At 37.7% G+C, this 24,509-nt stretch overlaps 1 protein-coding gene across 3 annotated transcripts in view; it reads left to right on the top strand.

Annotated features, from left to right (window-relative positions):
- The window catches only part of fcho1 (FCH and mu domain containing endocytic adaptor 1), a 46,148-nt gene that overhangs the window by 19,122 nt on the left and 2,517 nt on the right, over positions 1–24,509 (top strand). The window contains exons 3-25 of one of the 3 annotated variants that reach the window (XM_079638870.1): positions 784–875; positions 3,360–3,434; positions 4,061–4,202; positions 5,317–5,469; positions 6,000–6,104; positions 6,702–6,800; positions 6,974–7,070; positions 7,197–7,256; positions 7,395–7,512; positions 7,697–7,721; positions 8,568–8,628; positions 9,702–9,886; positions 10,748–10,772; positions 10,867–10,923; positions 11,739–11,790; positions 12,577–12,695; positions 13,029–13,991; positions 15,115–15,221; positions 16,526–16,640; positions 16,970–17,081; positions 17,190–17,345; positions 17,432–17,564; positions 24,309–24,505. In XM_079638870.1, coding sequence (XP_079494996.1) covers positions 784–875; positions 3,360–3,434; positions 4,061–4,202; positions 5,317–5,469; positions 6,000–6,104; positions 6,702–6,800; positions 6,974–7,070; positions 7,197–7,256; positions 7,395–7,512; positions 7,697–7,721; positions 8,568–8,628; positions 9,702–9,886; positions 10,748–10,772; positions 10,867–10,923; positions 11,739–11,790; positions 12,577–12,695; positions 13,029–13,991; positions 15,115–15,221; positions 16,526–16,640; positions 16,970–17,081; positions 17,190–17,345; positions 17,432–17,564; positions 24,309–24,505 — 3,248 coding nt within the window. Of the gene's footprint in view, positions 1–783; positions 876–3,359; positions 3,435–4,060; positions 4,203–5,316; positions 5,470–5,999; positions 6,105–6,701; positions 6,801–6,973; positions 7,071–7,193; positions 7,257–7,394; positions 7,513–7,696; positions 7,722–8,567; positions 8,629–9,701; positions 9,887–10,747; positions 10,773–10,866; positions 10,924–11,738; positions 11,791–12,576; positions 12,696–13,028; positions 13,992–15,114; positions 15,222–16,525; positions 16,641–16,969; positions 17,082–17,189; positions 17,346–17,431; positions 17,565–24,308; positions 24,506–24,509 lie in introns of all 3 variants that reach the window. The other 2 variants (XM_079638869.1, XM_079638871.1) reach the window with 2 other exon arrangements.

Here is a 24,509-nt window from a genome sequence, read left to right as displayed (position 1 = left end):
ATGTTTTGCACACACTGCTGTGCTATTCTTTTGTTGTTGTATTTTCACTACACCAGACATCCCACCCTACAGAAACTCATTTCCGGAAGTTAGCGCGCTATATTGTATTATATTATTTGTATGATTTTTTTTATCATACAAATTAAGTATGATAAAAGTATTATTTCCTTAAAAATATGTATTTCTGTAAATGACTGTCGAGATTTTCAGTTGTGTATTTCACAACCAGAGGGATGGGGGTTTGGCAGGTTATTCTCCGAATGGAATTTTTCCACATCAGTGGACAATAAAAGAAAAACGCTTGGTTTGTTTTTGTTTGTGTTTGATTTGATTCAGTGTCTTTTATGCCAAAAACAAAACAAAAAAGACAGAGTCAGACTTTCATTCTTACATTGCATTTCCTAAAATAGAGGTAACATGCACAGTAACAAGAGTAACATGTCAAGAGTAATGTGGTTGAACTTTTATTTACTTTTCATTGCATTTTTCAATTGGAAAATTTTTAATTTTGGAACCTGTCCAGTCCTGTCCTTCTCTTGGTTTATTGTAGTTCTCCCTGACTCTGATCTCTCATGTGTTCTTCAAATGATGAGAAGTTTGTTTAGAAATACTGACATTCTGTACAAGCACATATTTTGAGCCTGCTGTGGCCAATGGCCCACAATCGACACCCCAGCCTTCCAAGTTCCTTTTGCTATTTTTATTTTGACACATTCTAATGATGATTGATTTTGCACACACTACATGAATGTGCCTTATGCTGGTGTTTTTGTTTGTTCACAGGGAGAGAAGAATGCAGGCTTTGACGTTCTCTACCACAACATGAAGCATGGACAGATCGCCACCAAAGAGTTGGCTGAGTTCGTGCGCGAGAGGTGAGGTGTTGTTTTGGGAGGAGTTGTCATGGTGATGGGAAGGAGGGGTGATATGGTGTAACTGGTACTGGCTGGAATGTGGCGTGAAATTAGTTTTCTACTCCTCACTTCTTGTGTTTGTAACTCCGCTGTAGCTGTTGTATTTTTGATAAGTTACATCAAAGTGGAATATTCATGTTATAATATTTTGATAATGTCCCTTTACGTTATACTGTATTATACTGTACGTTGTTACTGTCGTATTTGATTTTATATTATCTTAGAAAGTAATGTTACACTCTTACGTTACATTACATCTTACTTTATCTTATTTAATGTGACATGACATGCTGGGGTGCATGACATGTATTATCTGATCATATTAGGTATGTTACGTTATTCTGCGTTATGTTAAAAGAGATGTTTTGTCTTGTTTGATCTTATGTGATGTTAGATTACATTTTTCAACGTTATTTTGTGTTAGTGTTTTTTTTTGTCTTATTGTATATTGTTACATTACATCATGCTACATTAATGTGTTGTATCTTATTTGATTTATTGTATCTTTCATATTGTTACATTACCTTATGTTGTTACATCACATTATTGTGATGTTTTGTCTTATATGATGTTACACAATGTTTTCATTTGCTGTTACATTTTTGGTGTAATGTTTTGTCTTATCATACAGTATAATGTTAAATAATGTTATGCTACATTACTGTAATGTTTTCTTATTTGATCTTATTGTATCTTATATAATGTTAGATTATGCTACATAATATTATGTTATAGTCTTATTTGAACTGATCATGTGATGTTACATTACATTTTGCTATGTTGTGCTGTTTTGTCTTATTATTATTTAATGTTACATTAAGTTATGCTACTCTAATATTTTGTCTTGTTAGTAATAACAGTAAATTATGCATAATTACAAACAACAAACCTTAAACCCTAATTATATAGTAACTACATGTTGTTTATTAATATTACTCAGTACTTAAAATGTAAATAAAATACTGTAACAAGGGTACCTTAAAATAAAGTGTAGCCTAATATTACATTACAATAACAATAACAATGCAACATAGTGTAGCATAATGTAATGTAATGACTGATATAATTTTTGCCCAGTTTCACAGAAAAGGTTTAAACCTAGTCCCAGACTAATATTCATGTTTGAGCTGTTTTAACGGAAAGCAACTTGCACTGACATAATCTTAAAATATGTCAGGGTCATTGTTTTGTCACAAGATGCACACCAGTAATGTTTTTTAAGGCACATTTAAAAAAAAACTTCTTAAATGTCCTGATTGAACTCAGGCCTAGGCTTAATCTAAGCCCTGTCTGTGAAACTTGTAATCTTTTTTCATGACATATTATCTTTTGCTTTTTTGCTCGAATTACTTTCTCTGTTCCATTACTTGCTTTCTCCACACCACAGTGATGTCTTTAAGCACACAACACCAGAGTGTCAAAACACACTAACCTGAGAGGAGCAGAGCAGTCAACAAAGTGCTCACTGTCCATCCGTACACGTCCACAAATGCAAGGCAGTGCAGAAGTCAGAAATGCTTTGTGTATATGCAGTGAATGAAACCGATTAAGAAACATCTATGGTTTCTCCCTTCCACTGACAGTATATGTGGGACATGTGAGCATTTCTTTTGGTCTGTAGTAGACACTTGAGTTGGAGCTAATTGCAATAATTAAAATTAAAACTCCATAACGACTCTCTCATTCTGCAGAGAGAAAAGAGACTATTTAGAGCTCCGCCAAGCCTACTGCCAGCTTTCATAGTCTCTTCTATCCGTTATAATAGAGCTGAATGCAGGCACACTCCGTCATGGACTAGAGGATTAAATTGTATTTTTTGTGTGTGTGTGTTAGAAATCTGTCCAGGAAAGCCCTGGAGGAGAGTGCTGAGAAATTGAGAGAGACAAATGCGTCCCTGATAAAAGCATAGCTTGTGCAATAAATTACATAAATCAATCTTCCAAAAGGCCATTTTGTATCCACTCAGGACATTGTGCCTCAAAGTGTCTCTGTTCCTTGAAGAATCTGACTTGACTTCCTGATGGTCCATGGTTATTCATACAAAAACTGACCATGTATGTAACCATACAGTAGAACTGTTATTGCATTTATTAATTATTAAAATAATTGTGAATTCACATGGGCCTCCTTCAAAAGAATTTCATATTTTTTATGTAATTGTTTAAAAAATGTGATTTACTTTGGTAATAACACGTTACCACAGTAGTAACTATAGCATTTGGGCAGACTAGTAATTTTTTTAAGGGTTCTACCGTATGATATTTTTTTCCACAAATAAAAATGTGTGCAGGTACCATATGAATATAAACACTTAGCATCCAGCACTGAAGAATTGTTTGTGAACTTTAAAGCATTAATGTTGGTGCTTAATCACTTTAGTGTGAAAGTATCTTTGCGAACGGATTACCTGCTGACACTTTGTGTGTGTTTGTGTTTGCATTTAAGGGCAGCCATTGAGGAGACTTACTCGAAATCCATGAGCAAACTCGCCAAGATTGCTAGCAATGGAAGCCCTCTTGGGTGAGTGATTTCATTGCTGTTATTATCCGAGTATTATGTGTTGAAAATCACCATTACCTTCTGATTTATGTCGTCTGAAGAGGAACAAAACATTGAAAAGATTTATCTTGAAAAGAGTCCTGCTGCTGGCTTACAGATACTTATCAGCAGGGAGGATCAAAGTGAATTGCATGCAAGTATTTTTATTTTGTGCACGAGGACATGTGGCTGTGTGTAATCGGGCGAAAAGTCATTGCTATGGTTTGCTCTTTCCTCTGCTTCCTTCACCTCACTTCCTGTCTGCACAAGCATGTGCTAGTTGTCAAAACAATGACGCAGTGCTCTAACACTGTAAAAACTGACTTTGCAAAGATGCAAAGTTAGCATAGACTCAAATTCGTAAAGAATTACGAGCATAAATACAAAGCTAATAGAAATGTAAACTTTTTATTTGGCCATGCAGTTTTTATATAATTTTTTTTCCCTATGAACTTTATGTTTGAAAAGAATTAGACTTACAAAGACATGGAAACCTGTTGTTTTTCAAATACTGCTGTGCTGTAAAAAAAAAAAGAAAAGAAAAAAAGAACTGAGCGGCTTATGCACTTCCATTCATCAGCATCTAACCACCTGCTTCGCATTTCCAGCACGTTTGCCCCCATGTGGGACGTGTTTCGTGTGTCCTCGGACAAAGTGGCTCTCTGCCACCTGGAGCTCATGAGGAAGATGAACGACCTCATCCGTGACATCAGCAAGTACAGCGAGGAGCAGGTCAAAATTCACCGCAAGGTAAATTAAGGGCTTTTAAATGGATAGAATTTTTGAACATGCCTTTGATGAATAACTGGCTTATGTACCCACAATTGTGCATCGCTGTTTTGTTTTTCATTAAGTGTCCACCACAATATTTCCGATCCCCTGCAGTACTTCAGGGTTCAGACTGATGTGAATGAGTGCATTGAGTTTTAATGTTGTGCTTAAAATCTTGATTGTAAGGTTCAACTGGGTTAAACTTGCACCGGGGTAAAAGTGCCTTTGATTTTATTTTCCTCTAAACCGGCACAATAACTTGCCACAGCACTTTACGAAACATCCGCTTTTCAAGATGCATGTGGAAATCTGTCTGATCGCGGGCAGCAGGGCAAAGTTGATTCTGTGGTAATTTGATCTAATATTTGGTGTTTTAACATTTTGTAGATTCAAGCAGCAAATGAAAATCGCTAAAATGATTTAATATATTTTGAAACAAAGGTCTTCTTAATGAAATAAAACAAAGGTCTTATTGTGCCTTCTTAAGGCACAATAATTAAAATGATGATAAACAGCCAGCTGACTTTTCTATTTTTTGACATGACATGGTTAGATTCAGATAGTAAGTTGGGTGTCTCAACCATATTTATAATGAAACCATCATATTTATAAAAATGATATCAATCATATCATAATAAAATGTAATTTATTGTTACCACTGTAAATCTGTATTTAATTATTATGGGATCTAAATGCTTCTAAATGCTTTCAGATTCTTTACTTTTTAAAATAATTTTGTTTCTGTATTTTTTAAATATATTTTTATTTTAACAAATTGTAATTACAGTATATTTATTGAACAAAAATGTATTATTTTATTCATCAAAATAAACAGAAAATAGTACACACTTTGCTAAAGTGTTTTTTTTAAACAAGTATTAACTTTTCACATTTACAGTACTAACATTATTAAAAACATTATTTTAGCTAAAGTATTTGTATAAATAATGTGTGCCTTTTGCCCCATTCTGGTGTGCCTTTTACCCCGTGTGTGGAGAGAAGTCACTATGGGAGAAGTCAAATGCACATTTTTCTTTAGGTGTGCCTTTAGCCCCGTTGTACCCTATATTTAACTATGTTGTGTCTTATGTAGACGAAAGAGGAAGTGATTGGTACTCTGGAGTCAGTGCAGTCTCTTCAGGTGCAGAACGGCCACCTGCAGAAAGCCAGAGAAGGCTACCACAGCAAGTGTGTCGAGCTGGAGAGACTACGCAAAGAGGGAGTGCCTCAGAAAGAGCTGGAAAAGGTGCTTGTGTTTGAGAGAGTCCAAAAAATGAACATTACTGACCTCACAAAGTACACAAAAGCACCATAAAAGTGGTCATTACAACTTGTGTGCTACATTCCAAGTCATATAGTGGTACAAAAAGCTCAAATTTAAGTTATTCAAAGATTTGTTGGACTTGAGAACCGGGTCAGTTTGATTTATGAAGCAGTTTTGTGAACCATGTCAACTGATTCGTTGAAAAGGTCTGATTCAAAAAACACAATTTGTTAATGAAGTTGCCATTACTACTTTGTGCAGATGTCAAGATTTTCTCAGAATAATGACTTAAACTTTGAATTGAAGTTTAAAAGCAATTCTTCATGATTCTTGTGTTCCACTGAAGAACGAAAGTCTATGAGTTCAAGTTTGGAATGACTTGACTGCAGCTTTTTCACTTTTTGGTTGAACTAATCCTTTAAGCTGGTAGCCTTCTTGCATCATCTTGAAGTGAAGGCTTAATTTCTAGCTTTGCTAATATATTTTTTTCATCTACCTTTCTCTTTTCTCAGGCTGAGCTGAAATCGAAGAAGGCAGCTGAGTCGTTTACAGGGTCTATAGAGAAGTTTAACCGTGCTGGAGGAGACTTTGAACAGAAAATGAGTGAATCAGCACAGGTTGGTGATTTGAAAGTTGAGGTTTTTTTCCCCATCCCTGCTGAGCACATTAGTCGCATGTGTGAAACTTCTTTAAAGCAGATAATAAGCTAGGTTAGCTCGCAAGTTCTCATAATCAAGACCTTCGGAGCAATTTGAATGAGCTCAATAAAGCCATGTGAAGTTACCATGACTACGAGGGCCATTATTGCAGTCTGTTTGACAAAATGATTACATGCCTACAGTCTATTTCTGCCTGGTGTTGACCTGCATGCATGAATAATTTGAGAGGGAAGGATGAATCTGTAAAATGCCAGAGAAGTCCTGACCTCACTCTGAAGAGTCATGGCATCCCCTTAATTAGGGCATCAACAATAATCTTAAAATTATAGAGGCTGACCACTGTTAAATGCTAGGGCCTGTTCTGTTTAAACTCAAGCAAAAGGTCCTGATCTACTGAAATCCCAAATAAAGGTTGCAAATATACTTGAAATTTTAAAAATGTAATATTGAATCACAATTTTACTACTATATTTTTCATCAAATAAATGTAACTTTGGTGAGCATTAGAGAAAATACTTTTTGACTTTTTTTACATTTGTTCTTCCACATCTGCAGAAATTTCAGGACATTGAAGAGGCTTATTTACGGCAGATGAAACTACTGATCAAAGCGTATTCACACTCCATTGAAGACACACACGTACAGGTTGGGCAGGTATGGCTCGCATTCACTCTTGAGGTTTTACCTACCTACTCCTATATTCTGTTTGATTTCTGCAATTGTGCTGAAAAACTGTTCAGACGAATAGGCGCTGTGGCTCAGAGTTGTTCTAGTCAGCATGGTCTCGCTTAGCTGTGCTTGATGAAATCTTGTTCTATCACCTTTAGGTCCATGAGGAATTCAAGCAGAACGTGGAGAACATTGGTATTGAGAACCTCATTCAGAAGTTTACAGAGCAGAAGGGAACAGGAAAGGAGAGACCTGGTGAGTCACAGACGTATAAAACACTTTTTGGTTACATCTATCATTCCAGATAAACTTTCTGGTTTCTCAGACATAAAGATAAAGATAAAGGCCAGCCGTCCAAAGATAAAAATGTATTTTCAGCAGATAGTGCAGTATGCTCCAGGACCAGGCTGAATTTAGGTGTAAAAACTCGTCCCAGAAGAAGTGAGATATGTCTAATAAAATATTCAGCACATTTGATTGATTGACTTTTATATTGCATTTCTGTTTTAAGTGACTTTCAAAATGTAATGCTGTGCTCCAAACTTTCGTTAAATACTGTGTTGTATGTGTGTGGATAAGGTCCAGTAGGGTTTGAGGAGTATCTGTCCTCCCTGGTACCTGAGAACAGTAAAAAGAGTCGGGCCAAAGCCTTCAGGATCCCCGGCTTAGGAAAGAGAGACAAGGAACCTGATTCAACGTGAGTCATGCATTCATATGAAACACAATACATTTAAATGTTATAGACCAAGGCTGTGACCACCATATACTTTCAGAGTAACACACAACAGTGGTTGATCAAATTTAGTTTTTCAGTGACCAATTCTTCTAGATTGTTATATACTGAATAACGAATAACTTTTCATACTTCTTTTGTCCTCTAGGGATTCAGCTGTGGCAGATGCTCTTGTGAGTTCTCATAACACACACACACACACACACACATACACACACACACTATTGATTTTACACTATTGATTTTATTATCAGCTGTTCTTGGTTAAACTTCTGCAACTCTTCTTAAAGCATCTGAAAAAGTCTCATCTCAAACAGTTGTTAGTTTATTAACACGCGTACACAGACCATAGACGTTGTATTAGTGAGGACCTCTCAAAGACTGATATAAATATATGTCTCATGAGAATAATTTGTTAGTGAATCATATTACACTGCTTATGATGTATATGTTTTATGCACTAAAAGAAACTACTCACAAGAGTAATTTGTTGGTGAGTCTGACTTACTATACATACCATTATGATTGATTTAGTCAGATTTAGCTAAGGACAAATAAACCCTTCTCCACAAACACACACAGACATACTGTCCACTGTTCGAATGTAAGTTCACATGTGTGTTTGGAAAACTGAAGACTCTTCTTGTACACAGACCTCAGTGTGTGTGTGAGAGTGACGTGTCTGGCATGGTCTGGTTACCTCATTAAGCTATATTTAACCTTGTCAATACTGAGGGTGTTTAATGAATGTCTGATAGCCCACTGACTGCCAGAGATCCTACATAAACACACACTGGTTACGGGCTGTTATGTAAGACTTCAGCTTTAGTCAGACTCTTAAAACATTAGTGCTGTTTTGATGTGAGCCATGGCAACAGCATTTGTATGTTTATGAGGGAAAGACAGACCACATGCACGCTACAGACCTGCAAAGATTCATCACTGTCAGCTGATGTCCTGTGCCTTTAAATGTTGTTTCTTATTGTGAGCTTGTGCTGTCTGTTTGTGCTTGCGTGTAGAACTCACCCCTCGAAGTGGACGACGAGGGCTTTGTCATACGTGCAGACGTCAACCAGAACGATATCCTTCAGAATAAAACATCAGGCATGGATGCAGTGAGAGTGTGTGTACAGAAGTGTGTGTGTGTGTGTGTGTGTGTGTGTGTGTGTGTGTGTGTGTGTGTGTGTGTGTGTGTGTGTGTGTGTGTGTGTGTGTGTGTGTGTGTGTGTGTGTGTGTGTGTGTGTGTGTGTGTGTGTGTGTGTGTGTTTACATACAGTGGAGTCCATAAGTTTGAGACCACTAGTAAAAATGCTTCAATTCAATTCAATACATTTATACTATCAGCCGTTTGACATGAAGAAATTGACTTGAATTTGAAAATGTCTTAGTACCGTATTCAGTTTGTTCCTCTTTTCCACTCAAGCTGCATTAACTTCACAAGTTGTAAACATGATAATGAATTTTTCAACTAAATTTATTTTTAATGACCTATAAAAAGTGCAGAATCTTCAATATTTTTCATTTTTTTTATGTCATAACATTTTTTTTTTTTTTAATCCCTAATTTTCAATATGGCTTCCGACTTTTGGACCCTATTGTAGGTGTTTGAAGATTGGGAAGTATCCTCAGCACTACAACAAATCATTTTGTCAACTTCTTTTCACTCATAACAACAACAACAAAAAAACATCCACACAGTCTAAAATAGAGAGAGGAGAGAGATTTATTTGCTTGTTCTGACCTCCTCTCCTTAAACACCATCAAAAGTATCAAAAGTATCAAACTCAGAGAGAAAGGGGGTTATTGTCAGGAAGTGTGCTGTGATAAGGCAGGGTGTGAAATGGATGAATTTACCTTTTAATCCCCAGTTTTTCTCTCCAAACATCCTCTAATGAGGGTCTGGTGTTACTCTTAGATTCCTGAGAAGTTAAGTTCATTGTGAGGGGTGTTTAAGGATATGAAACTCAGTAGCGTCCCTAAATAGGATTGTCATTTGTGCAGTTTATTTATTCAGAACAGCTGTGTTTGTGTATTTGCACTCATGTCTATTTGTGTCCGTGTGTGTTTTCCGGTCCTTCTTTGTACCTGTGTGTGAGTACATGTGTATCCTGTATGGTGTCTGGATTTGCTCCTTAACAGCATTGCTCTCTACGTTGTTCTGCTGAGGAGAAGGAGGGAAACTTTTACTCCAGCGACTCGGATTTTGATGATGAAGAACCCAAAAAATTTCACATCCAGATCCGACCGGTTGCCAACAGTAGCCGTAGCAACTCAGCAGCCAATGAACAGGAGCTGAAGGCCACAGTGGGGGCGTTGACCCTGCCCCCTAACAGAGCGGTAAGAGATGGGGGTATTTATCTTTGAAAGCTGAAATGAGATGATAGACTGTGTGTGTGTGTGTGTGTGTGTGTGTGTGTGTGTGTGTGTGTGTGTGTGTGTGTGTGTGTGTGTGTGTGTGTGTGTGTGTGTGTGTGTGTGTGTGTGTGTGTGTGTGTGTGTGTTATGAGAACTCACAAGTGTGTGTGTGTATTTTTTATATATATAGATATATAAAGCTGTTTATTCTATAGGTTGAGATTAAAAGACTGGCCGAATTATACTCACATTGTCTTGGTAATCTCCCCTGTTATCTGACGTTTTAGTTTCTCAATAACTTAATCATAGGCGACAAATACGCTCACAAAACATATGATGTATTTTTCACTCAAAAATGGCAAACTAAACCGCTTTAACTTGATTGGCTGGCTTTATGCAACTTCTGTTAGTCAGGGTGCACAAGATTTTACTAGTTTGCCGGTAAACAAAGTCATGTCTACAAAATTAACTTAAATTAGCTCTTTGAGACAATCAGTCTCTGTATTTGCCCACAGTTGTGAGTTTTAGTAGAATCAAATCTTTGAAAAATATTCAGAGTGATTTATGTCTAGTGTTGTTTTTCTATATAGTTTTTTCAGAAAACATACTCATAAACACACGTTTAAGCAAAATGATGCATCAATGGCAAGAGAAGAAAGTCCAATGTGTCATATTATTTGTTTAGAAAAATAAAGGAGACAGCAAATCCTAAAAAAAGTAATAATTGTGCATCTTGATGATATTCACACTCATTTTTAAGATGTATTTGAAAAATATGGAGCAAAACATTGACTAAATAGTACTGTAGTAATGACACTTCCTTTCATTCATCCCATCCTGTAGGTGTCAGTAAAGAAGCAGCTCTCAAGTAAGTTCACTTGTATTGCTCTGTATATCTCAGACAATATTGTGTATGTATGTTAGTGTGGATATTTCTTACGTGTCCTCTTCCTCCGTTACAGGGAACTCCAGTTCAGCAGGTCGATCTGAAGGGGAAGGGGAAAGTGTTCCCCAGAGAGGTCGGTCAGTCACACTTCTCAGACTTCTGTGCTCTTACAGCCAGAGTTATGATCATTAATTGTTCATTGCTCATGCAATGTTCCTGTGACTGTTCCTGTGATTTCAGCCAGCCATCTCAAATGACACAGACATGTCCCACCTCCTGTGTCTATATGTCGTTATCTCACAAACAGCTCAATCTGACACCTTAATCTCAGCAATCTGCAATCCGGCTGACCTTGGGGTCAGCGTCATGCATCATAACAGCACTGACATTATTGTCTTATATTGACCGACTGATCTCTGGTCAGCTGAATTGCTGTAATTACTGCCTCAGAATAAGCTCTATTTTTGGATCGTGGGTTTTGACAATAATAGCAGGAAACAATCTGGTGTGTGGTTTGAAGAAGCCTGTCTTCCTCCCAGACTGGCTATTACTCAAACTTATTTGAAGAGATTAGTCACGTAGAGGAATGGTACTATTTTGATAGTACGTGGTTTGAATAACTTTATGATTCAAATTTGTTATATTTATTACTCAGTAATATTGTACTGTACTGTTATGTTTATGGGTGTGGCCATACACTGTGTAATGGTTAAAGATCTAGGCTGGTTACTAAAACGTTGAGCCTAAAAGGGATGATCCATAAACAATCACCAATGTAACCGTGAGAAAAGCACTTAACCTAATATTTTTCCAGGGAGACTCCCTTTAGTATGTGTACTGCAAGTCACTTTGGATAAAAGCATCTTCTAAATGAACCCTTACTTAACTGTTTTATTTTATTATTATACTGTTATATTGTTCAGTAAAGTGATGTTTGTTGTTGTACAGAGGGAGAACAGGAGGGTCTGCGTAGATCCACGTCCAGCCCAGATCACAGCAGGTACAGAGAGATTTCCCAAACAGCATAATTACTGAATGCTTTAATATGCAAAAATGCAGATTTAATGGTGAAAGATGTCATTTTTGTGGCATTTAATGCAGAAATGCTAAATGCTGAATGGTAGTGTGCCCCAAACTCATACCATTGGTTGAGCAAGAAGAGGACAAACTGAACAAAAAGGCAGTTTATTAAATAAATAAAAAGAAATGTTACATTTAATTGATTAAATGTATTTATTTAGATTATATAAATATATATTTGAATTAGATTTTTTTTTTTTTTTTTTTTTGATTATATACATCGTTCAAAATGTTGGGGTTGGTACATTTTTGAAAGAAGATTAATATGCTCACTAAGTCTGCATTTAATTTGGTAGTAAATTTAATTGTACAGTAAAAACAGTAATATTGTGAAACTTCTATTTGTTTTTCAATTGGAATATATTTTAATAAATGTAATTTATTCCTGACTGTGATGCCAAAGCTGAAATTTCTGCATCATTACTCCAGTCTTATTATTATTATCATCAATGTTGAAAACTTTTGTTCTGTTTAATGTATTTGTGGAAACAGTGATAACTTTTTTTCAGGATTTTTAAATGAATAGAAAGTTTTAAAAAACAGCATTTATTTGCAATGGAAATCTTTTGTAACATCAAGTCTATGCTGTCACATTTGAACAATTTAATGCATTCTTTCTCAATAAAAGTATTAATTTCCCAAACTTTTTATATTGATATTATTTCAATCAATCATTTAAAGATTCTCCCCCCTCTCATCTCTTCAGGTTGAGTTCATCAGCATCTGGTCCGGACGCTCTGTTTGGACCTCCTCTGGAGTCGGCCTTTAAATCCCACAGCTTTACTGGCAGAGAGCAGCTCCAGAACGCCTTTGCTGCATCTAAATGTAAATCTCCAGCAGCACACACACCACCCCCGGCCTCATTACTGTGATAGATGAGAATCGACTGGACGAGCTATTCTCTTACAGCGTTTTAAAATAACGGAGCATTAAAAGCTTTAAACTAGCCTAATGTGTGCCAAAGCGTGCGTTACCATATTCTAAGAATTTATTGATTCACTTTAGCAGAACTGCTTGTGTGGGCATTAAAGCATCAATTATTCAATTATGGACAAAAGCGGAATGGGAATTATGTTTCTGCAGTCAATCTTTTCCTTATCCTATCTGTTAAGATATTTCCTTTCCGATCAGTAATAGATTTTTCTCCATATTTGACAGATGCTGCATTCTCTTCGGATTCATCCTCTCCTGAGAATGTGGAGGATTCTGGACTGGATTCGCCTTCCCATCAGCCCCTTGGGGTGTCCCCTGAACCCAACGGTTGGGCGGCCTGGCCGTCTACTCAAACTCAATCTAAAGACTCTGTAAACCTGAGCCGATCCTCTGACCCCTTCCTGGCCGCATTCCGCGACCCCTCGCCCGGTCGGTCTCCTCTCCAACAGGACGAGCCCACCAATGCCTGGCCTTCCAATCTACGTTCTCCACGTGCCCCACCCAACGTCGAGCCCACCACCTTCAGCTTTCCGGCCTTCTCCCACAGCCTGGCGTCTTCAGAACTGGAGCCCTGTGTGTGGAGCTGTAAACACATCCCTCCTGAAGACCCCTTCCTGGCTGTGTTTGAACGCTCCGCCCCCAAGGACAACCTGCCTCCACCTGATGCCTGGGTCCCGCCTCCCCCTCGGCCCACCAGGGATAGCAGGGCTGTGGAACCCCGTACCGATCCCTTCTCCGTCTCTCTGAATGACACTAAAACCCTCCCTCCCCCATCCTCCTCCCGAAAGGAGCGAGACAGAAAAAGAGATCGTAGCGTCCCGCCTCCAGAGTCTCCAGATGATCCTTTCGCTATTACTATGATAGGGAGTCCAACGCACCAATCGGTGCTGGCGGCGCAGGCAGCTGCACAAAGCAGAGCTGGTAGTAATAGGCCGACACCCAGTCCTAACTCCGCCCCCAATTCTCAGCCGAAGAAAGAGCTGGTGCATTGGAACTCGGTGCATAACCCCTTCAGTGAGAGCACTACGAATAACACTATCACGCAAGAGTCGACCAGAAAACAGAGATCATTTAACGACGAGCCTCGCAGGAACGGACCGCCGCTCACACGGCATTCTGGGCCGCAGGAGGACCTTTGCTTCTCTACAGACAAGGACCAGAACTTCCTGGATGTTAACACACAACCAGGTATTACAGATTAGTGAATGTCTGATATGGTGTTTTAATGGCCGATTCTGATACTGATATTTAGAGAGCAAAGTGGATGATATAATGCCAATGGCCCCAAAAAAGTGTATAAACAATTAACCCTCATTTAAAAAGTGGCATTTATTATAAAGAAATGCTGCATAAGCACACTTTTCAAGCAAAACATTTCTCAGAAAGAAGCTTTTTAGGTTTAAAATTATAAAACAATAAATGTATTGCTCAAAATAGAGACAAAACTGGTTGTCAGACATTGGAGAAACACATTCATAGTTAATATGATGAACTACAGCTGTGGTTACTCTGATAGATAATTGCAAAATATGTAAGCAATGTGAAGTTAGTTCTGCAGCATTTGATTGCAGATGCCACTTCATTTTATATTTTATATCTTTTAACAAAATTAGTTATATCTAATGCAATCATATTCAGTCACTTACAGTAAGTGTCTCAAAAGTGTATTTTTTGTTGTTGTGTGGATCCATTGTATAATACAATTTAATGATAACAAAAAAAAAAAAAAAATATGCTTCTGTTCAAAAGTTTGGGGATGGCTAAGATTTTGATGCACAGAAAGGCTGCATTTATTTAAACAAAAGTACAGAAATGTTCTGAAATAATTTTGTTTATTCCAGTGATGGCAAAGTTGAATTTTCAGCATCATTACTCCAGTCTTCAGTGTCACATGATCCTTCAGAAATCATTCTATGCTGATTTGGTGCTCAAGAAACATGAAGAATTTGAGAATCCGATTAATGAAAGAATCATTCAGAGCGGTTTAATCATTTGTTTCAGACTCAGGAAAACACTCATTCATGTATCAAACATTCCTACAATACATCTCATGAACTAGGCGTATGTCAAGAGTTTCAGTGAATTTTCTGTATGATCTGGGAACAAAGCTTTCATATGGTTTTAAGAAGACTTGGAATATAGCTCACAAGTCGTATGGACCACTCTTGAGATTGAAAAGTGTGGCAGGGTGTTATTCGAAATTCCAAAACCGTTTTAGAATTCCAAAGCGCCATGGAATAAAGTCATGTGGAGTTAGAATGACATGAGGGTGAGTAAATAATGACAGAATTTCCATTTTTTTCTCTTTCAGTCTCCCAGCATGGTTTCAGGCAGGACAGCACTGAACGTCTGGCATTGGCTCCCCCTCGTTCGGTTCGGTCCAAGCGCTCCTCAGGCAGACTCAGTGGCTGTGAGCGGGTAAATGTTCCACAGACCTCATTACACCATCTATCCAACCAGCACACTTAAGCTTTTTTAAAACCATATAAACAAATCCTTTAATAGGGCTCTGCTGCAGCCTCTTTCGTTTTTCTCTTGTTTTATGAGATGTGGTTTCTCTTATGTGGTTTTTCAAATTGCTCCCTTGACTTTAGCTCTTAATTAACACCACTACTGAGATTCCACTTCAAGCTTTTAATTGCTTTATACTGGGAGGTAACAAATAATATTACAGGACATAGAAACAAGACTCTGGTCATTTGTTCAGCCCAAAAACACTTGTTTTCAATCCACACACAGTAGAAAGGAGAAAATAACGGGGAGTTGACAGATAACATGGACATAAACTTTTTTCAATATTGATATTTTAGCTTAGTCGTTTATGTATAACGGGAACTGAATATTTTTAGTCTGGTCTTCGTTTTTTTCACTATTTTGAATAATTTGAATGCTTATATATTTATTGTATTTGTTATTTTGCTTTTTGTATGTACTCTCAAGTCCTGTGGTGTGAAAAATGGATTTTAAAATAAAAAAAATAATATTCCATGTAGTCCCCTAATTAAAAGAGTTAGTTTAATTCTGTCACCGTTTACTCACACTCCTCCATATGAATTGAGTGGTTTAGTCCAAATTATCTGAAGAGACTTGATCGCTTTACATGATGAACAGATTGAATTTAGGCTTTTATTCACAAATAAACATCGATCGGCGAACATAAATAGAAGCTCGACCAAACCTTCTTGACGCGCGAGAACGAGCCTCTTATGGAAGCTCAAACGTGCTGCGTAACTCGAGAATGAACCTCATTGGTTCTCGCACATCAAGCGAACATGTTTGAGCTTCCGTTCCGTTGATGTGTGAGTTGATGAATGTTTATATGAATAAAAGCCTAAGTTCAATCTGTTATAAACATCATATAAAGCGATCGTGTCTCTTCAGAGAAGTTGGACTAAACCACTCAATTTATATGGATTAGTTTTACAATCTCTTCATGAACGTTTCAAAGTGTCAGTTGCATAGCTGTCAATGGAGGGACAGAAATCTCTCAGATTTCATTCAAATATCTGTATACGTGTTCTGAAGATGAAGAAAAGTCTTACGGGTTCGGAACAACATGACAGTGAGCAAATGATGACATAATTTTCATTTGGGTGTACTAACCCTTTAATATAAGCTCATAAAAGTGTATGATTATAAAAAAATAAAAAATTATAATAAAAAATGATGAAATATTTGAAATGTTTAAATTCTAAGATTTTTTTTTCTGTGGTGTGTCTCAGTCTAGGTCTCTGTGCTCGTCTCCGCTGCCTGAGCCCAGTCCCCCCCTCACCTCCTCATCCTCCTCCAGCCCCAGTGAATGGGGGATGCAGAACCGCGTCCCCAGCCCAGCCCGAGGTGACCAGAGGCACACTCCTATTTCCCCAAACACTCGCATTATCCACAAAACTTCATCATATATTTTGAGAGTCAACCTCAAGAGCTTTACTGTAACTTCATTATGCTAATCTAATGTAGACATTAACGCTGGGGACAGTCAAGAAATGTCTGATTTTGTCCCCATCACTTTAAAATAGCCCACAGGCATGTGTCTAATACAGAGGAAGCATCTCCCAAATCCTATTGCGTATTCAACTGCTGATCCATTTATTTATCCATCCGCCGACAAAATCCAGGGACCGACTGTGGCAGATGAAGTTATCAAGTTATGTAATGTGACCCTGCAGGTTTGTCGCGAGGACCCAGTCCCATTTCTCTGAGTACCCAGGAGTCCTGGCCTGTAGCCACAGCCATCACAGAGTACATCAACGCCTTCTTCAAAGGAGGAGAACACAACCGGTCCGTCTGAGGTTCTTTCCCCCCATCTGGAGGACCAAGTCTTTTATCACTGTAGCTCCAACTGAAAGTGATTTGCTGTCCAACCGTTTGTGTGTGTTTGGGTTTCAGCTGTCTGGTCAAGATCACCGGAGACCTCACTATGTCGTTTCCTGCCGGCATCATCCGCATTTTCACTGCCAACCCCAACGCACCAGTTTTAAGCTTCCGACTGGTGAACATCTCTCGAGTGGACCACTTCTTACCCAACCAGAAGTTACTCTATAGGTATGATGAGACACACACACACAACTGGCTTGTTCTGGGTTTAATACAAGCTCTGTGGACAGCATCTGTTGTCTTTGTACCTGCAGCGACCCGTCACAGAGTGACCCGGACACCAAGGATTTCTGGTTCAACATGCCGGCCTTAACGCTCCACCTGCAGAGAGAGGCGGAGCTTAACCCACAGGCCTCCTATTACAATGTGGCTCTGCTAAAATACCAGGTCAGTCATCACAAACCTAATGAGTGCTTGAATTACAATGTGTTCTACTTTAATGAAACCTGAAGGAATATTCCACATTCAGTTCAAGTTAAGCTCAGTCATCAACATTTGTGTCGTAATTCATCAATGTTTTGGTTTCCTAGTAGAAAATTATTATAATTTTTTGCCTTTGCTCATGAAATTGGACATGAACTCCCTCTCAAATCATATTTCCTACTAAGGAACTCGGATTTCCCAGTTGGAAACTCAGATTTACCATGAGGAAATTCAGATTTCTCAGTTGTAAATTCAGGTTTCCTAGTAGGAACTCAGATTTCCTAGTAGGAAAATACGAGTTTCCTACTTGGAAATTATTCTAATTTATTGCCTTTGCTCCATGAAATTGGACATGATCTCCCTCTCAAATCATATTTCCTACTAAGGAACTCGGATTTCCCAGTTGGAAACTCAGATTTACCATGAGGAAATTCAGTTATCCTAGTAGGAAACTCAGTTATCCTAGTAGGAAACTCAGATTTCCTAGTAGGAAACTCATATTTCCCAGTAGGAAACTCAGATTTCCTAGTAGGAACTCAGATTTCCTACTAGGAAAATACAAGTTTCCTAGTTGGAAATTATTCTAATTTATTGCCTTTGCTTCGTGAAATTGGACATGAAGTCCCTCTCAAATCCGATTTCCCAGTTGTAAACTCAGATTTTCCAGTTGTAAACTCAGATTTTCCAGTTGTAAACTCAGATTTCCCAGTTGGAAACTCAGATTTCCTAGTAGGAAAATACTGGTTTTCTAGTTGGAAATTATTCTAATTTATTGCCTTTGCTCCATGAAATTGGATATGAACTCTCTCTCAAATCATATCTGCTAGTAGGAAACTCAGATTCCCCAGTAGGAAACTCAGATTTCCCAGTTGGAAACTCAGATTTCCTAGTAGGAAAATACGAGTTTCCTAGTTGGAAATTATTCTAATTTATTGTCTTTGCTCCATGAAATTGGACATGATCTCACTCACAAATCCTATTTCCTAGTAGGAAACTCAGATTTCCCTGTTGGAAACTCAGATTTCCTAGTAGGAAAATCAGATTTGCCCTTTGGAAACTCAGATTTCCTAGTAGGAAAATACGAGTTTTCTAATTGGAAATTATTCTAATTTATTGCCTTTGCTCCATGAAATTGGACATGGAGTGTCCATGGAGTGTCAAATCATATTTCCTACTAAGGAAGTCAGATTTCCCAGTTGGAAACTCGGATTTCCCAGTTGGAAACTCGGAATTTCCCAGTTGGAAACTCAGAATTTCCCAGTTGTGAATTCAGGTTACCTAGTATGAAACTCATACTAATTATGTAGAAAGTAGAGAAATAAAAAACCTCCCATTTCCCAGTTGGAAACTAGTAGGAAAATACAAGTTTCCTAGTTGGAAATTATTCTAATTTATTGCCTTTGCTCCATGAAATTGGACATGATCTCACTCTCAAATCATATTTCCTACTAAGGAAGTCGGATTTCCCATTTGGAAACTCGGAATTTCCCAGTTGGAAACTCGGAATTTCCCGGTTGGAAACTCGGAATTTCCCAGTCGGAATTTCCCAGTTGGAAACTCGGAATTTCCCAGTTGGAAACTCGGAATTTCCAAGTTGGAAACTCGGAATTTCCCAGTTGGAAACTCGAAATTTCCAAGTTGGAAACTCGGAATTTCCCGGTTGGAAACTCGGAATTTCCCAGTCGGAATTTCCCAGTTGGAAACTCGGAATTTCCCAGTTGGAAACTCGGAATTTCCAAGTTGGAAACTTGAAATTTCCCGGTTGGAAACTCGGAATTTCCAAGTTGGAAACTCGGAATTTCCAAGTTGGAAACTTGAAATTTCCCGGTTGGAAACTCGGAATTTCCAAGTTGGAAACTCGGAATTTCCCAGTTGGAAACTCAGAATTTCCCAGTCGGAATTTCCCAGTTGGAAACTCAGAATTTCCCAGTCGGAATTTCCCAGTTGGAAACTCGGAATTTCCCAGTTGGAAACTCGGAATTTCCCAGTCGGAAACTCGGAATTTCCAAGTTGGAAACTCGGAATTTCCCAGTTGGAATTTCCCAGTTGGAAACTCGGATTTTCCAAGTTGGAAACTCGGAATTTCCCAGTCGGAATTTCCCAGTTGGAAACTCGGAATTTCCAAGTTGGAAACTCGGAATTTCCTAGTTGGAAACTCGGAATTTCAGATTTCCCAGTTGGAAACTCAGAAAATAAGAGTTTTCTAATTGGAAATTATTCTAATTTATTGCCTTTGCTTCATGAAGATTAATTCTATTAGGAAGATTTCCCAGTTGGAAACTCAGTTTTCCTAGTTGGAAACTCAGATTTCCTAGTAGGAAATTCAGATTTCCCAGTTGGAAACTTTGTTTTCCTAGTTGGAAACTCAGATTTCCTAGTAGGAAACTCTGATTTCAGATTTTCCAGTTGGAAACTCAGATTTCCTAGTAGGAAAATAAGAGTTTTCTAATTGGAAATTATTCTAATTTATTGCCTTTGCTTCATGAAATTGGACATGATCTCACTCTCAAATCATATTTCCTACTAAGGAAGTCAGATTTCCCAGTTGGAAACCCAGATTTTCTATTAGGAAGATTTCCCAGTTGGAAACTCAGATTTTCTATTAGGAAGATTTCCCAGTTGGAAACTGAGAATTTCCCAGTTGTGAATTCAGGTTACCTAGTATGAAACTCATACTAATTATGTAGAAAGTAGAGAACTAAAAAACCTCCCATTTCCCAGTTGGAAACTAGTAGGAAAATACAAGTTTCCTAGTTGGAAATTATTCTAATTTATTGCCTTTGCTCCATGAAATTGGACATGATCTCGCTCTCAAATCATATTTCCTACTAAGGAAGTCGGATTTCCCATTTGGAAACTCGGAATTTCCCAGTTGGAAACTCGGAATTTCCAAGTTGGAAACTCGGAATTTCCAAGTTGGAAACTCGGAATTTCCAAGTTGGAAACTCGGAATTTCCCAGTTGGAAACTCGGAATTTCCAAGTTGGAAACTCGGAATTTCCAAGTTTGAAACTCGGAATTTCCCAGTTGGAAACTCGGAATTTCCAAGTTGGAAACTCGGAATTTCCCAGTCGGAATTTCCCAGTTGGAAACTCGGAATTTCCCAATTGGAAACTCGGAATTTCCAAGTTGGAAACTCGGAATTTCCCAGTTGGAATTTCCCAGTTGGAAACTCGGATTTTCCAAGTTGGAAACTCGGAATTTCCAAGTTTGAAACTCGGAATTTCCCAGTTGGAAACTCGGAATTTCCAAGTTGGAAACTCGGAATTTCCCAGTCGGAATTTCCCAGTTGGAAACTCGGAATTTCCAAGTTGGAAACTCGGAATTTCCTAGTTGGAAACTCGGAATTTCCCAATTGGAAACTCGGAATTTCCAAGTTGGAAACTCGGAATTTCCCAGTTGGAATTTCCCAGTTGGAAACTCGGATTTTCCAAGTTGGAAACTCGGAATTTCCAAGTTTGAAACTCGGAATTTCCCAGTTGGAAACTCGGAATTTCCAAGTTGGAAACTCGGAATTTCCCAGTCGGAATTTCCCAGTTGGAAACTCGGAATTTCCAAGTTGGAAACTCGGAATTTCCTAGTTGGAAACTCGGAATTTCCTAGTTGGAAACTCGGAATTTCAGATTTCCCAGTTGGAAACTCAGAAAATAAGAGTTTTCTAATTGGAAATTATTCTAATTTATTGCCTTTGCTCCATGAAGATTAATTCTATTAGGAAGATTTCCCAGTTGGAAACTCAGTTTTCCTAGTTGGAAACTCAGATTTCCTAGTAGGAAACTCAGATTTCCCAGTTGGAAACTTTGTTTTCCTAGTTGGAAACTCAGATTTCCTAGTAGGAAACTCTGATTTCAGATTTTCCAGTTGGAAACTCAGATTTCCTAGTAGGAAAATAAGAGTTTTCTAATTGGAAATTATTCTAATTATTCTTTGCTTCATGAAATTGGACATGATCTCACTCTCAAATCATATTTCCTACTAAGGAAGTCAGATTTCCCAGTTGGAAACCCAGATTTTCTATTAGGAAGATTTCCCAGTTGGAAACTCAGATTTTCTATTAGGAAGATTTCCCAGTTGGAAACTGAGAATTTCCCAGTTGTGAATTCAGGTTACCTAGTATGAAACTCATACTAATTATGTAGAAAGTAGAGAACTAAAAAACCTCCCATTTCCCAGTTGGAAACTAGTAGGAAAATACAAGTTTCCTAGTTGGAAATTATTCTAATTTATTGCCTTTGCTCCATGAAATTGGACATGATCTCGCTCTCAAATCATATTTCCTACTAAGGAAGTCGGATTTCCCATTTGGAAACTCGGAATTTCCCAGTTGGAAACTCGGAATTTCCAAGTTGGAAACTCGGAATTTCCAAGTTGGAAACTCGGAATTTCCAAGTTGGAAACTCGGAATTTCCAAGTTGGAAACTCGGAATTTCCAAGTTGGAAACTCGGAATTTCCAAGTTGGAAACTCGGAATTTCCTAGTTGGAAACTCGGAATTTCCCAGTTGGAAACTCGGAATTTCCAAGTTGGAAACTCGGAATTTCAGATTTCCCAGTTGGAAACTCAGAAAATAAGAGTTTTCTAATTGGAAATTATTCTAATTTATTGCCTTTGCTTCATGAAGATTAATTCTATTAGGAAGATTTCCCAGTTGGAAACTCAGTTTTCCTAGTTGGAAACTCAGATTTCCTAGTTGAAAACTCAGATTTCCTAGTAGGAAAATAAGAGTTTTCTAATTGGAAATTATTCTAATTTATTGCCTTTGCTTCATGAAATTGGACATGATCTCACTCTCAAATCATATTTCCTACTAAGGAAGTCAGATTTCCCAGTTGGAAACCCAGATTTTCTATTAGGAAGATTTCCCAGTTGGAAACTCAGATTTTCTATTAGGAAGATTTCCCAGTTGGAAACTCAGATTTCCTAGTAGGAAACTCAGATTTCCCAGTTGGAAACTCAGATTTCCCAGTTGGAAACTCAGATTTCCTAGTAGGAAAGATTTCCCAGTTGGAAACTCAGATTTCCCAGTTGGAAACACAGATTTCCTAGTTGGAAACTCAGATTTCCCAGTTGGAAACTCAGATTTCCTAGAAGGAAAATACGAGTTTCCTAGTTGGAAATTATTCTAATTTATTGCCTTTGCTCCATGAAATTGGACATGACCTCTCAAATCCTATTTCTTAGTAGGAAACTCAGATTTCCCAGTTGTGAATTCAGGTTACCTAGAATGAAACTCATACTAATTATGTAGAAAATAGAGAAGTCGAATTTCTACTTTCTACTAATTGGAAACTAGTAGAAAAATACGAGTTTCCTATTTGGAAATTATTCTAATTTATTGCCTTAGCTCCATGAAATTAGACACGAACTCCCTCTCAAATCTTATTTCCTAGTAGGAAACTCAGATTTCCTAGTAGAAAAATAAGAGTTTCCTAGTTGGAAATTGTTTTCATTTATTGCCTTTGCTCCGTGAAATTGGACATGAACTCCCTCTCAATTTCCTACTACGAAACTCAGATTTCCTACTAGGAAATCTGAACTAGTGAAATAGTGTTCTGAAATGTATTTGGTTGTGTTGTGAGTGGAGCACACCGTATTTTTGGAGCACACTTTGCCACCGTACTTTGTCATTCTTACCCTCCTGTAATTTCGCACCAGATCTCAGGTGAAAATGTTGATCCCCTTCACAGAATAGTGGATTACTTAATAAATATTAATCTATGACATTTAATATTTTGGCTTTCATCACTATTTATGGAAAATCCCCCACATTGCCTTTAGTACCTTCTTTAAAATCTATATTTTATGACGATGACACACATTCTCAAACCTACAAATAGATAAACTATGAGCATTTGAGCCAAGGAAGTTTCTGAAATTTGTTTGATTTGACACGGAAAGACCCAATAGTGTGGTTTCTTTTCTGTTCTGCTGAAGAAAGAAAGTCATTGGTTGAAGCGACATATCAGTGACTAAATGATTTTTATTTTTGGGTGATTGGATTTTTGGGTTAAACAGCTTTACAGCTCAAATAATATAAAAGATTTAACTGAAGAATTCATGTACACTACTGTTCAAAAGTTTGAAGAAATTAATACTTTTATTCAGCAAATAAATTATTATTATATATATATTTTTTTTATTACAAAGACTTTTACGATATTACAAAAAACTCAAATAAATGCTGTTCTTTTGAACTTTCTATTCATCAAAAAATCCTGAAAAAACTTTATCACAGTTTCCTTTAAAAATATTAAGCAGCAAAAGTTTTCACAATTTATAAAAACATTTTTTTATTGAGCATTAGCATTATTAGAATTTAATATTCTACAAAATTATTCTTTTTACTGTATTTTTAATCAAATAAATACAGTCTGGATGAGGATAAGAGACTTCTTTCAAAAACAATAAATCATTTTACCAATCCCAGAGTGTAAAAGTGTTATAGTGCAAGTGCGTTTATAAAATTATAAGCTTCACATTTCTGCCCTATTAACTTTCATTCATTTTTACTTTCATAAATGAATCTTGATTTGAACCTTTTTTGTGTTAATCAACATTATTACATCAACAAACTCTGTCGACTATGCTTAACTTGCATTGAACCCGGAATATTCCTTTAAAGGTTAACATCTTTGAAAATGTTTATAATCTGTCATAAAACTATTTGAAATGTTAATGCGGGTGTTTTTTTTTAATGAACTGTCTCGTAGGCGTCATCTCAGGATCCGGGTCGTGCTCCCCTCCTGTTGTCCGCCGAGTGTCAGCGCAGTGGCACGGTGACCCGTGTGTCTCTGGATTACCACTGCTGCCCCGCAACCGCCCCCTCCACCCAGCTGACCACTGTACAAGTGCTGCTGCCCCTCGATCACACGGCCACAGACCTGCAGTGCCAGCCGCCCGCATCCTGGTGA

The sequence above is a fragment of the Phoxinus phoxinus genome, assembly GCF_949152265.1.
Source record: "Phoxinus phoxinus genome assembly, chromosome: 15".
Lineage (NCBI taxonomy): Eukaryota > Metazoa > Chordata > Actinopteri > Cypriniformes > Leuciscidae > Phoxinus > Phoxinus phoxinus.
The sequence above is the reverse complement of the archived record's forward strand: the minus strand, read 5'-3'. Positions and strand labels throughout refer to the sequence as shown.